The sequence below is a fragment of the Ailuropoda melanoleuca genome, chromosome 14 (genome assembly GCF_002007445.2).
Source record: "Ailuropoda melanoleuca isolate Jingjing chromosome 14, ASM200744v2, whole genome shotgun sequence".
Lineage (NCBI taxonomy): Eukaryota > Metazoa > Chordata > Mammalia > Carnivora > Ursidae > Ailuropoda > Ailuropoda melanoleuca.
This window is the reverse complement of record NC_048231.1, coordinates 62524019-62537106: the sequence shown is the minus strand read 5'-3', so window position 1 is coordinate 62537106 and position 13088 is coordinate 62524019. Positions and strand designations below refer to the sequence as shown.

At 35.7% G+C, this 13088-nt stretch overlaps 1 protein-coding gene across 6 annotated transcripts in view; it reads left to right on the top strand.

Moving 5' to 3' along the window:
* Nucleotides 1–12882, top strand: part of SS18 (SS18 subunit of BAF chromatin remodeling complex) — an 85280-nt gene extending 72398 nt beyond the window's left edge. For 5 of the 6 annotated variants that reach the window (XM_019796576.2, XM_034642060.1, XM_034642061.1 and 2 more), the window contains one exon: nucleotides 11096–12882. In XM_019796576.2, the coding sequence (XP_019652135.1) occupies nucleotides 11096–11122 (27 nt within the window). In that variant the 3' untranslated portion in view covers nucleotides 11123–12882. Of the gene's footprint in view, nucleotides 1–5538; nucleotides 5609–11095 lie in introns of all 6 variants that reach the window. The other variant, XR_004620094.1, reaches the window with a different exon arrangement.
* The last annotated feature ends 206 nt before the right edge of the window (nucleotides 12883–13088 follow it).

Below are 13088 nucleotides of genomic sequence, written 5' to 3'. Positions count from 1 at the left end.
CATGAGAGACGGGGGGTGGGGGGGTGGGGGAGGGGGAGAGAGAGAGAGAGGCAGAAGCAGAGGGAGAAGCAGGCTCCCTGAGGAGCAGGGAGCCTGATTGTAGGCCTTGACCCCAGGACCCTGGGATCATGACCTGAGCCGAAGGTGGATGCTTAACTAACTGAACCACCCAGGCGCCCTCCTTCTTCAGTTTTCTTGAAGGATTTGCATAAAATTGGTATTATTCCTTGTAAAATGTTTGGTACAATTCACCAGTGAAGCTGTTTGGGCCTGCATTTTCTTTGCAGGAAGGTTTTTAATTTCCTTTATTAGACATAGGTGTATTCAGGTTATCTATTTCTTCTTGAGATATTTGTATTTGTTGAAGGATTTGTCCATTTCATTTGTTTTGTCGAATGATTCCCTTTTTATCCTTTTGGTATCTCTAGTATCAGTAGTGATATTATCTCTTTCATTTCTGGTATTGGTTATGTGTATCTTCTCCATCTTTCTCTTTTTTTTTTTCCCCAAGTAATATGGCTACTGATTTTTATGTACTTCATTGATCTTCTCAGGGAGCCGCTTTTTGTTTTATTGATTCCCCCTGCCGCCCTCCCCAGCCTTGTTTTTCTTTTTCCTTGATTTCTGCCCTCTTCTTTATTATTTCTTTTCTCCTGCTTGCTTTGGGTTTCATTTGCTCATCTCTTCCAATATCCTAAGGTAATAGCTGAATTCTCATTGGTTTAAGAACTGCAGGGGCTCCTGGGTGGCTCAGTCCTTAAGCGTCTGCCTTCGTCTCAGGGCGTGATCCCAGGTTCCTGGGATCCAGCCCTGCATCAGGCTCCCAGCAAGGAACCTGCTTCTTCCTCTCCCATTCCCTCTGCTTGTGTTCCCTCTCTTGCTGGCTGTCTCTCTCTCTCTCTGTCAAATAAATAAATCTCAAAAAAGAAAAAAAAGAACTGCCTTCCTTCCTAATTTAGGTGTTCATTGCTGTAAATTCCCCTCTAAATACTTCTTTAACTACAGCCCACAAATTTTTATATGTTGTGTTTTTATTTTCAATCAGTTGAAAATATTTTCTGATTTTGCTTTTGATTTCTTCTTTGATCCAGGTGTTGTTTAGAAGTGTATAATTTAGTTTTCAAATATTTGGAGATTTTCCAGATATTTTTCTGTCAGATTTCTCATTTAGTTCCATCATCATAATTCCATCAACATTAATTAACTTGAATTCTTCTACATTTATTGAGACTTACTTTATGGCCCACAGTATGGTCTGTGAGGATGTTCTATAAATGTTAGATCAAGTTGGTTGATAGTGTTCAAGTCTCCTATGTCTTAGCTGATTTTTTTTCTACTCTGTTAGTTACTGAGGAAAACATATTAAAATCTTTGGCTATAATAGTGTGTTTGTCTATTTTTCTTTGCAGTTCTGTCCATTTTTGCTTCATGTATCTTAATGCTACCTTTATAAGGTTTATACATTTTTAGGAATTTTATGTCTTGATTAATTTATTCCTTTACTATTATGAAATAACTTTCTTTATCCTTGATAATATTCTTTGCTCTGAGATCTTTTTATTTTTTATTTTTTAAAATGTTTTTTTTTAAATTTTATGTATTTATTCAACAGAGATAGAGATAGCCAGCAAGAGAGGGAACACAAGCAGGGGGAGTGGGAGAGGAAGAAGCAGGCTCATAGCAGAGGAGCCTGATGTGGGGCTCAATCCCATAACGCCGGGATCACGCCCTGAGCCGAAGGCAGACGCTTAACCGCTGTGCCACCCAGGCGCCCCTGAGATCTTTTTGATATTAATATACCCACACCAACTTTCTTTAGATTATTGATAGAATTACATGTCTTTTTTTATCCTTTATTTTTTTTAAAGATTTTATTTTTAAGTAATCTCTGCATTCAACGTGGGGCTCGAATTTACAACCCCAAGATTAAGAGTTGTGTGCTCTACTGACTCAGCCAGCCAGGCACCCCTTATCCTTTTATTTATTTATTTATTTATTTTTTTAAAGATTTTATTTATTTATTTGACAGAGATAGAGACAGCCAGCGAGAGAGGGAACACAAGCAGGGGGAGCGGGAGAGGAAGAAGCAGGCTCATAGCAGAGGAGCCTGATGTGGGGCTCGATCCCATAACGCCGGGATCACGCCCTGAGCCGAAGGCAGACGCTTAACCGCTGTGCCACCCAGGCGCCCCCCTTATCCTTTTATTTTTAACATATTTGTGTTTTTATATTTAAATTGTTTTTCATGAAGGCAGTATTTGTCAAGTCTTGCCTTTTTATCCAATCTGACAATCTCTGCCTTTTAATGGAGGGGTTTTTACATTATGTTTTATGTGATTATAGATTTGGTTGAATCTATCATCTGGATTTTTTTTTCTTATTTTGTTCTTTATTCTCTTTTTCTTCTTTTTCTGTCTTATTTTGAACTTTTTTCTGCTTTAAAAAGAAACTATATTGATATAATCCATATACCATTCGATTAACTCACCATTTTAGAGTGTACCATTCAATGAGATTTTTTTTTCTTTAGTTTGTTCATTTTTCTCTAAACATCCAGCCCTAGGAAACAGGTAGTTTACTTTCAGTCTGTATAGATTTTCTTATTCTGGTATTTGAGATAAATGGAATCATGCAATATGTGGTGTTTTGTGATTGGCTTCTTTCACTTAATGTAATGTTTTCAAGGTTCACCCATCTTGTAGCGTATTTTAGGTGATTTTACTTGTACATGTGTTATAAATTGTATAGTATATAGAATTTATTTTGTTTTAAAAAAGCAATTATCCTTTAAAGATATTTAAATAATAAGAAAAAATAATTTGTTTACTATTTCTGGTCCTCTTGATTCCTAGGGTGGATTCCTAGTTCCATCTGGTATCATTTTCCTTTGAGTGAAGGAAAGGAAATTGTTTTTAACATTTATTGTAATGCAGGTCGTCAGTTTCTGTATGTTCGAGAAAGTGTTTATTTTTCTTCCATTATTTTTTTTTTTAAGATTTTATTTATTTATTTGACAGAGAGAGAGACAGCCAGCGAGAGAGGGAACACAAGCAGGGGGAGTGGGAGAGGAAGAAGCAGGCTCCCAGCGGAGGAGCCTGATGTGGGGCTCGATCCCAGAACACTGGGATTACGCCCTGAGCCAAAGGCAGATGCTTAATGACTGAGCCACCCAGGCGCCCCTCATCCATTATTGAAAAATATTTATTCTAGGTATAGAATTCTAGTTTGACAGGTTATTTTTTTGTTTTGTTTTATTTTGTTTTTTTACTTTCAGCTCTTTAAAAATATGGCTCCACTGTCATCATGCTTGTATTATTTCTAAGGAGGCATCTGCTGTTATTCTTCTCTTTGTTTGCTGGTTGTTGGTATTTCTTTATCTTTTTTTTTTTTTTTTAAAGATTTATTTATTTGACAGAGAGAGACAGCCAGCGAGAGAGGGAACACAAGCAGGGGGCGTGGGAGAGGAAGGAGCAGGCTCCCAGCGGAACAGGGAGCCTGATGCGGGGCTCAGTCCCAGGATCCTGGGATCACGCCCTGAGCTGAAGGCAGACGCTTAATAAATGAGCCACCCAGGCACCCCTGGTATTTGTTTTTTTGGCTGTTTTTTAAGATTTTCCCTTTATGAAATTATTTGGCTGTGTTTTATGCTTAGGGTTCATATATCTTCTTGGATTAGTAGCTTTTTGGTTGTCATCAAATTTGGAAAAATTCTGACCAAGTATTTTTCCTTCTCTTACCCGTGTATCCCTTTCTGTCCTCTTAATTACATAGTTAGTTGACTCCAATTACATGTATATTTGGCTGGTTAAACTCGCACCATAGTTCACTGATACTTTATTTCTTGTTTTCCTTTTTTTCTGTTTTATTTTGAGTAGTTTCTTTTGCTGTTTCTTAAAATTCACTAATATTTTCTTGTTCATTGTTTTATTACTTTTAATCCATTCCCAGGTATTTTTCATCTCTGGAATTTCAGTTTGGGGTTTTTTTCTAGAATTTCAATTTGGGTCCTTTTTATGTCTTCCATGTCTCTGCCTAAATTTTTGAACATATGGAATACAAGTATGATAACTGTTTTAATATCTTTTTCCTGATAATTCTTAACATCTGGGTCAGTTTTGATTGATTGGTTTTTTTTTTTCCCTTTTCATTATGGGTCATTTTTCTCCTCCTTTGTATGCATGATAATGTTTGATTGTATGCCAGAAATTATGAATATCACTTTTACTCTTGTGGTAGATACATATGTATTCTTAGAAATATTCTTAAGCTTTGTTTTGGGATACAGTTAAGTAATGTAGACACATCTTGATCTTCTGGGGATTGCTTTTAAGGTTTGTTAGTCAGGACCAAAACTGTGTTTAGTCCTCTGCTAAGTATTTCTGCTAAGTAACTTTTCGAGTACCTGACCCAATGCCCTTGAATTGTGAGGTTTTTCACTTTCGCTGGTGGAAGTAAGCACTATATCTGTTTCTTTATGAGTGCCAAGGGTTGTTTTCTCTAATTCTTTTGGTTGTTTCTTTCCTTAGACTGATATTTTCCTTGAATGCATTTGCATATCAGTACTATACTGAATACTCAAGAGAGTTCCTCTGCATACCTGCACAGTTCTCTTTCTGTGCATTTCTCTCCTTTCTAGTACTCTATCCTATGAACTCTAGCTCCTGTTTTCCCTCCAGACCGTAAGCTTTATGTCTTTAACTCAGATGCAGCCTTAGTTCCACTCCACACAGTGCAGTGTAGAGACTCTCAATGCAGTAAAATGTATAACCAGAGGGCTCACCTCATTTGTTTCCAATTTCTCAAATTGCTGTTCTTTGTTACCTTGTGTCCTGAATGTGATCATTTCATATGTTTTGAGTGGTTTTTGGGTAAACCCATCTTGACTGGAAGCATGTTTTAATTTTTTTTAAATAGGCTTTATAGTTTTGAGCAGTTTTAGGTTCACAACAAAATAGAGTGCAAAGTACAGAGAGTTTTCATATAAACCCTACCCTTATATATACATAGCCTCTCCAGCTATCAGCATCCCAGAGTGGTCCGTTTGTTATAATCAGTGAACTTAGATTGAGAGATCATTATCACCCCAAGTCCACAGTGTCCATTAGGGTTCACTCTTGGTGTTGTACATTCTGTGGGTTTTGACAAATGTATAATGACATGTATCCACTATTATAGTATCATACAGAATAGTTTCATTGCCTTAAAAAACCTCTATGCTCCCCCTGTTTATTTCTCTCTCCTCCCTAACCCCTGGCAACCAATGATCTTTTTACTATATTCATATTTTTGCCTTTTCCAGAATGTCATATACTTGGAATCATATAGTATGTAGCCTTTTCATTTCACTGGCATTTCATTCATAGTAATATGCCTTTAAGTCCTCCTCATGGCTTGATAGCATATTTCTTTTTAGTGCTGCATAATATTCCGTTGTCTGGATGTACTGGTTTGTTTATCCATTCATTTATTGAAAGACATCTTGGTTGCTTCCAAATTTTGGCAATTATGAATAAAACTGCTATAAACTTCCATGTGCAGGTTTTTGTGTGGGCATAAATTTTCAACTCATTTGGATAAAAACCAAGGAGCACGCTTGCTGGATTATATGGTAAGAGTCTGTTTAGTTCTGTGAGAAACTGCCAAACTGTCTTCCATAGTGGCTGTACCATTTTGCATTCTCAGCAGCAATCTGTCATTCTACATCCTTGCCAGCATTTGGTGGTGTTAAGTGTTCAGGATCTTGGCGATTCTCATAGGTGTGTAGCGGCATCTCATTGTTTTAATTTGTATTTCCCTAATGACATGATGTGGACATCTTTTCATACACTTATTTGCCAGCTTTATATCTTAAGTGAGATGTCAGTTCAGATCTTGACCCATTTTTTAATTGGGTTGTTTGTTTTCTTATTGATGAGTTTTAAGAGTATTTTGTATATTTTGGATAGCAGTCCTTATCAGACGTGTCTTTTGTAAATATTGTATTGTCTTTATGGCTTGTTTTCTCACTCCTTTGACATTGTCTTCTGCAGAGTAAAAAATTTTACTTTTAATGAAGTCCATCTTACCAATTATTTCTTTCATGGGTTATGCCTTTGGTGTTGTGTCTAAAAAGTCATTACCAAACTCAAAGTCACCTAGGTTTTCTTTAATGTTATCTTCTAGGAGTTTTATTCTTGTGTATTTTCCATTTAGGTCTGTGATCCACTTTGAGTTAATTCTTGTGAAGGGTTTAGGATCTGTGTCTTGGTTTGTTTTTTTGCATGTGGATGTCCAGTTGTTCCAGCACCATTTTGAAAAGACTCTCTGCTCCATTGTATTACCTTTGCTTCTTTGTCAAAGATCAGTTTACTATATTTATGTGGGTTTATTTCTGGGCTCTCTTTAATGTTCCGTTGATCTATTTTTCTGTTCTTTCACCAGTACCACACTGTCTTGACTGCTGTAGCTTTATAGTAGTAAGTCTTGAAGTCAGAACTCTCAGTCCTCTGGCTTTGTTCTTCTTTAATATTGTGTGGCTATTCCGGGTCTTCTGCCTCTCTCTGTAAACTTTAGAATCAATTTGTCAGTAAGCATAAGTAACTTGCTGGGATTTTGTTTGGAATTGTGTTGAATCTTTAGATCACGTATGGAAGAATTGGCATTTTAACAATAATGATTTTCCTATCCACGAACGTGTAACATTTCTCCATTTATTTAGGTCTTTTTAAAAATTTTTTCATCAGTTTTTTAGTTTATCTCATGTACATCTTATGTATATTTTGTTAGATTTATACCTAATTGTCATTTTTGTGCTAACGTTAATAGTATTGTTTTTAATTTCAAATTCCCCTTGTTCATTGCTGGTATATAGGTAAGTGATTGACTTTTGTATGTTAACCTTGGTTTTTTTTGTTGTTGTTGTTGAATCTTTGGGGTTTTTTACCTAAACGATCATGTCATCTGCATACCTTTATTTCTTTTTCTTATTGCATAAGCTAGGAATACTAGTGCAGTGTTGTAAAGGGGTGGTGTTGCCTTCTTCCTCATTTTAGTGGGAATGTTTTATTAATTATGTTAGATGCTTCAATTTTTCAGTGTAGCATGTATCTCCATGTGATAGATTATGTGTTATTTACTGTCGTACTCTCTTCCCCTAGAATATCAGTCTTTTAAAGACATCACCATGTCTATTTTTTATCACTGTTGAGTTTCTGTCACCTAGTAGAACATATCAATTAGCAGTAAATATTGATAAATAAAGTATAAATAAGTGAATAAGGCCTTTACTTCCTAAATTTGAAAGGTGATCATAAGAATACAGAAAGAAATACCTAAAAAGTATTGTGACAATAATTTTAAGACTTTTATATGATTAGATGAATAAAAGAAAGAAAGTTAAAGGTGATTGGTGTTGCTCAGGTTTCTAGCCTGGGGACGACTCTTCATTTAGTACACTCTCCTTAGATAATCTCATTTACTTACATGGTTTCAATTTACCATGCTCTTGACTCCCGGATCTCTATTTGTAGTCTGACTCTTGCTTCTCAAAATCAGATGCCTACTGGACATCTCCACTTAGATGTATCATAAGTGTATCAATTCAGCATAGCCAAAATAAATTCACAGTTTTTCTACCCAAACTTACTCCTCCTTTCTGTATTCCCTATCAAAGAAGAGAGGTACTATCATCAAGCTAGAATGCCAAGTGCCACTTTTGGTATCTAAGTCTGTCTCCCTCTATCTAATACGTGACAGAATCTTGTTAACCCTCCTTCCTAACGTTCTTTAATTCATCCAGTTCTCCGTATTCACAGCCTTATCTTAGTTGAGACCGTCAACGTGTCCTAGGTTCATCATGGCAAGATCCTTCCACACTGTCTTCTTGCTTCCTTTCTCATTCATTCTTTACACCCTAGTCAGAGGAATTTTATAATTAAAAAAAATATTGAAGCAGCAGACATAGAGAAGCTGAAGTTTAGAGAGTTGGAGTGATTTGCCCAGAGGACAGAGCCAAGAAGTGGTGGAGCTGGGTGGCACATTCTGAGTGACTGGAGCCTGTACTGACTGACTACAGCACACTTTCTCCACCTGCCTCCAGTAATATCAGTGAGTACTTGAGTAGTTTGTAGAGCAGTTTCAGGTTTTCTGTTCTAATAACTTTTTGAGGTGAAGATTACAATTACTCTCACTTGTTAGATGAGAAAACTGAGAAAGGGAGGATAGGTAACTTTCTCAAGGATGAGAAGCTGTTATGTTAGGTGGTGGAGTTAATGTTAGAAGTTGGTGTCTGGCTCCCAAACCCATACTTTTTAATACTGGAATTTGCTAATGGTTGCAGATATACAGTATACTTTTTTGGGCTTGCTTGTTATTTGATTTGGTCCTAGCGCTGTGATCAAGCATGGGTCAACTTTTTAAAATTCTCAGCATCTCAATTTCTTCATTTATAAAATGGAGATAATATTTACTTATAGGTTGTAGATGGACACAAAGCATTTAGTAGGGTCTGACACATGGTAAGGTCTTAGTTAAACTGAGATATAGAGATTGCTATATCTCTATATGTTGAGATTGCTATTATTAGTATTAGCCAAACTTCTTTCTGTTACTTCAGGCTCTGTGTTACCAAGTAATTAATAGCATCTGCTTCTCATTATTGTATATTCCTTTTTACACTCCACTTCCCTAAGTATTCTTTTTTTTTTTTTTTTAAGATTTTATTTATTTATTCGACAGAGATAGAGACAGCCAGCGAGAGAGGAAACACAAGCAGGGGGAGTGGGAGAGGAAGAAGCAGGCTCCATAGCAGAGGAGCCTGATGTGGGGCTCGATCCCATAACGCCGGGATCACGCCCTGAGCCGAAGGCAGACGCCTACCTGCTGTGCCACCCAGGCGCCCCTTCCCTAAGTATTCTATACCTATTTTTCCAGCCTGCCTCTGCTTTAGCTATTCCCTTATTTGAAGTGCCTCATTTTCTTTTCTCTGCAATTCAGAGTTTTACTATTTTCTTAAGATTTCCACATTCTCTGAAATATTTTTCTGATTATTTTAGCTGTGTTAATCTTTTCATTTCTGAACTCTTATAGAACTTCTGTAATTGTACTTTATTTAAATAATTTCTAAGTTTTACCTTCCCTGTTTTTCAAGTTTATTATGGCTGTGAGCTTATAATATTTGCTCAGTAAATGTTTATAATTGCTTGAATATAGTATTTGGCACACATTATTGAAGAAGTCTTACGTGTCAGTGCCAGGCACTCTTTAGTACTTGGGACATCAGGATGGATAAGCCCTAGTCCCTACCCTTACTACCCTCAAGTAATTCATAATATAGTAGGTAAATTATAGCTTATATTTATGTAGCACAGCAGTTCTTAACCTCTCTTCTGCTTTCACATCATTCATTATATGTGCAAGTCACTTTCATCATTAATATCTCATTATACATATTCACTAGACGAGCATTTCCCTCCAGCATTGAGGCCTACTTATTTATAATATTTAAAAATTTTTAAAAGCCCTTCCTCATGTGCTCTCTTATTTAAATGTCCTAACAAACAGATGATGAAGGAATTAATGTAGCCATGAATGAAAAGAAAATTGAGATCTAGAGATGGAGATGTTACAGTCCTACCTTTTAAGTGTGAAAAAAATGAGCCTCAGAGCTTTTTTTGACTCAGATGGAAAGTTAACAGTAGAGTTGGGAACTTAGATTACCCTAAATACTGAAGCTGAATGTAGCAGTTGAATAAGAAGTTCCTGATGCTAAGCACTGGCTTGTATTTCTTATTTTAAACTTTGTATTATAGGAATCTTTACACAAATACAAAAAAAGAGGAGTATCATGAATCCCTGTATATGCATCAACCAACTTCAGTTATCAACATTTTACTAATGCTGTTTTTATATACCCCTATGCTACTTTTTTTCTTTTAAGAGTATTTTAAAGCAAATAAATATTTCAAGATGAGCACTGACTTTAAATTTTGTTGACTATAGCTATGGAAAGGACATTAATATTTTTAAAATGTCTTAATTCTCTTTATAGTGCATTATTCGATTGGATATATAGTGGCGTTCAACAGATTTTCAAATGTATCGATCTATTTCTATGGAAATGTAAAGTTTTAGGGTGCTGTTTCTGAAGGTATAGAAGTAGCTCAATTCTAGAATACTTTCTTGATATAAAATGATTAGTGTGACTTGAAAGGGGAAATTTAGCCAAAGGAAACAGCTGATTATGTGCTTCCTATGAGTACTATTTTTGGAAAATAGGTGCTTTTAGGAACATTTAAGAAATTTTTGTTAAAATATGTATTTTCTAATAGGTTTCTCTTTTCTTCTACCATTCTTTTTCTTTTCCAGAGGGAGAGATATTCCTTCTCTTCTCTAAAATCGAACCCTAACGGCTGTACTGCACGTTATTCACCTCCCTTGTAGAATTCTGCTACTTCATTTATCACCTCTTTTTATCTGTACTCTCTCTGTCTCTTCTGTCCTGTCAGCCCACAGGCCTTCAAGTCTTCTTAAAAGCAACAAACACAAAACAAACTTCCCTTGATTTTGTGTACCAGCTGCCTGTCTGAATGCCTTTGCTGACACTTTGTTGGCCTCGGGGAAAAACCCAGCTTCTTTAGTATGGATGGAGGGTTTTTCCCCTTTATCTCCCAGGCATCTTTCCATCCTTGCTACTTATTCCAAATACCATTGATGTTAATTCGTAATAGCTATTATAATAAGCTAAACAGCCACAGAGTTGTTACACTAGCACTTAATTAATACACAGTACATACCACAGCAGGATTTAGAGCCAGAACTCACTCATTCTTGCTCAGTTCAGTTGAACAAAATTCACCAAACATTTAAATTCCTACTATGTGATAGGTACTATTCTAGTTTCAAAGACTCTGAAATCCATTTGCAATTGAATATAGTATCAGGGGCAATTACAAAGATACTATGTACCTAAATATATAACAGTTTTTGTTTGTTGTCAATGAAGTCTGCTTTGTAGTATGACAGTGTTAAGATTTATTTGTAATTTTCTTTGCCAAACTATTATGGTCAAACTATGCTCAAATCATTATCTAATTGTATTTTTAAATTTATCTTTTAGGGACAGTATGGAAATTACCAGCAGTGAAAAAGTACTTACATTCCAATAGCCAGTATCTATTAGCAGCCATATTGTCACCTCAGCACTGTGGACACCTCTGTGTGAAGAGATCCTTCCATTCCATCTAGTTTTTGGAAAAACCTTGTGGATAAGTGGCTGTTTCATCAGTAAGCAGCCTTTGTGGCTTAGTTGTAAAGGCTTTAGTAGCTAAAAAATACTCTTGATTTCACATTTCTACTCTAGATGGCAACATTGGACAGAAAATAGAATGACATAACCAATTTGCAATGATTTGGGAACTGTGTTTCAAATGGACTGTTACAGACTGAAAGGTGTGAACAGCTTTGTATGTTTATGAAGGTTAAGGGAATTTAATACTTTTCCACAGATTCTTTTGTAAGGGGAAGAGGGAAATGTACACTTTTTACAGCAGCAATATTTTGTATATTATGTTTATTTCATGTGAATATGCAAGGCGGTACACTACGCATTGGACAGAATCAGAAATCCTCTGTTAGTGTGGATTGGAGCATGGTGGATGCTTGATTGTGTTGGTCTCAAAATGGTGTACTATAAAAGATAAAGGTGAGGGAGAAGACAAAGCACACCATATGTCCACTATTATGTTCTTTAGAGGAAATTCAGATCCCTTTTATCTGTTAGATAATCAAGGGCACTGTGATAGTTTTGAGTAAAAAGACATTTTTTAAAAGCTTTCCAGTTTTGTGGATTAAAACCTTTTTATAAAGATCATTTATAATACAGTTTTAAAATGTGAGGCAATAAGAATTACTTCATGTGGGATCTGAAGAATCTTGGTAGCAGTTTCATGTAAATGAAGTGGTAATTCTCTCCTAAAATAGCAATAACTGAAAATGGAAGTGTTAATTTTACTTTGTTTGAGTAATCAGGGAACTTAGTAAGTAATATCAAAGCATTTTTTAAATGATATCAAAGAAGACTCAGCATTGATCCAGTAATTTTATTTTTTAACATTAGAAGGACAATTGGTTTATATAGTAGAATAGTTCAGGAGACTTTACAGACCTTTATTTCAACTTTCTTCCCTGGAAATAATGCCATTTATAAAAGGACACTTTGAAGTTTCCCCTGTTTATGTTGGTTAATGTAATACAAAGAGACGTTTGGGAAAGTGCTTATTGATGCGGTTTTTTCTGGTCTGTATTAAAAGCATAGAGGTTGCAACCTAGATCACTTTGTTTATTAGCATGGCATATTTAATCATATTTGAGACTGTCCTGTGCCTGATTATTTTAGCTATATTCAGGGATATTGCATTGGGCAGGAAATCATGCATTGAGAAGTTTATAACCACAATTATTTAAGCATAATCTGAAAACATCTAGCCCAAAGGTAAGTTGCTATTTTCATCACAGTTGCCTATGCCCAGGGAATAAGATGTATTCTTTATAATTGAATTGGTTTTTCCCATTTCTAACTGGAAACAAAACAGAAGGGGTGCCATAAATTTGAATAAGCAAAATGTACTGTTCTCAACATACTGTAATCAAAAGGAGGAATTTTGATTTGTTTCTGTGTGTGTAAGAGAGAGAGAGAGTGTGTGTGTGTTTTAAGGTCCGAATAGAGTTTTTTTCAACTTGGTCAGTAGAAAATGGACATCAAGTTTGAACAGATAAAGCATGGACAGCCTTATTGTGATTGAAAATGCTTATAGGTTCTGTGCCAATTTTCCACCACTGTGTACTTTGTTGCTATTTAAAACTGTATCAACTCTAACGGAAGAATAAATTATTTGTGATTTTAATTTTCTCATTTGTTTCTTTAAATTAGATCCCTTTGACTCTCTTGTTTTGTCTGGAGACTTTGCTGTGGGTTTTTATATAAGTTAGTCTGGTATAAGCAGACTATATTTGTATTCTAGGACTTTATCAAAATTCTCTTGCCATGCCCAAGTTAATTAGAATTAACTGTTCAGTAATCAGCATGTTGTGTGGGCTGTTTGTTATAGAAT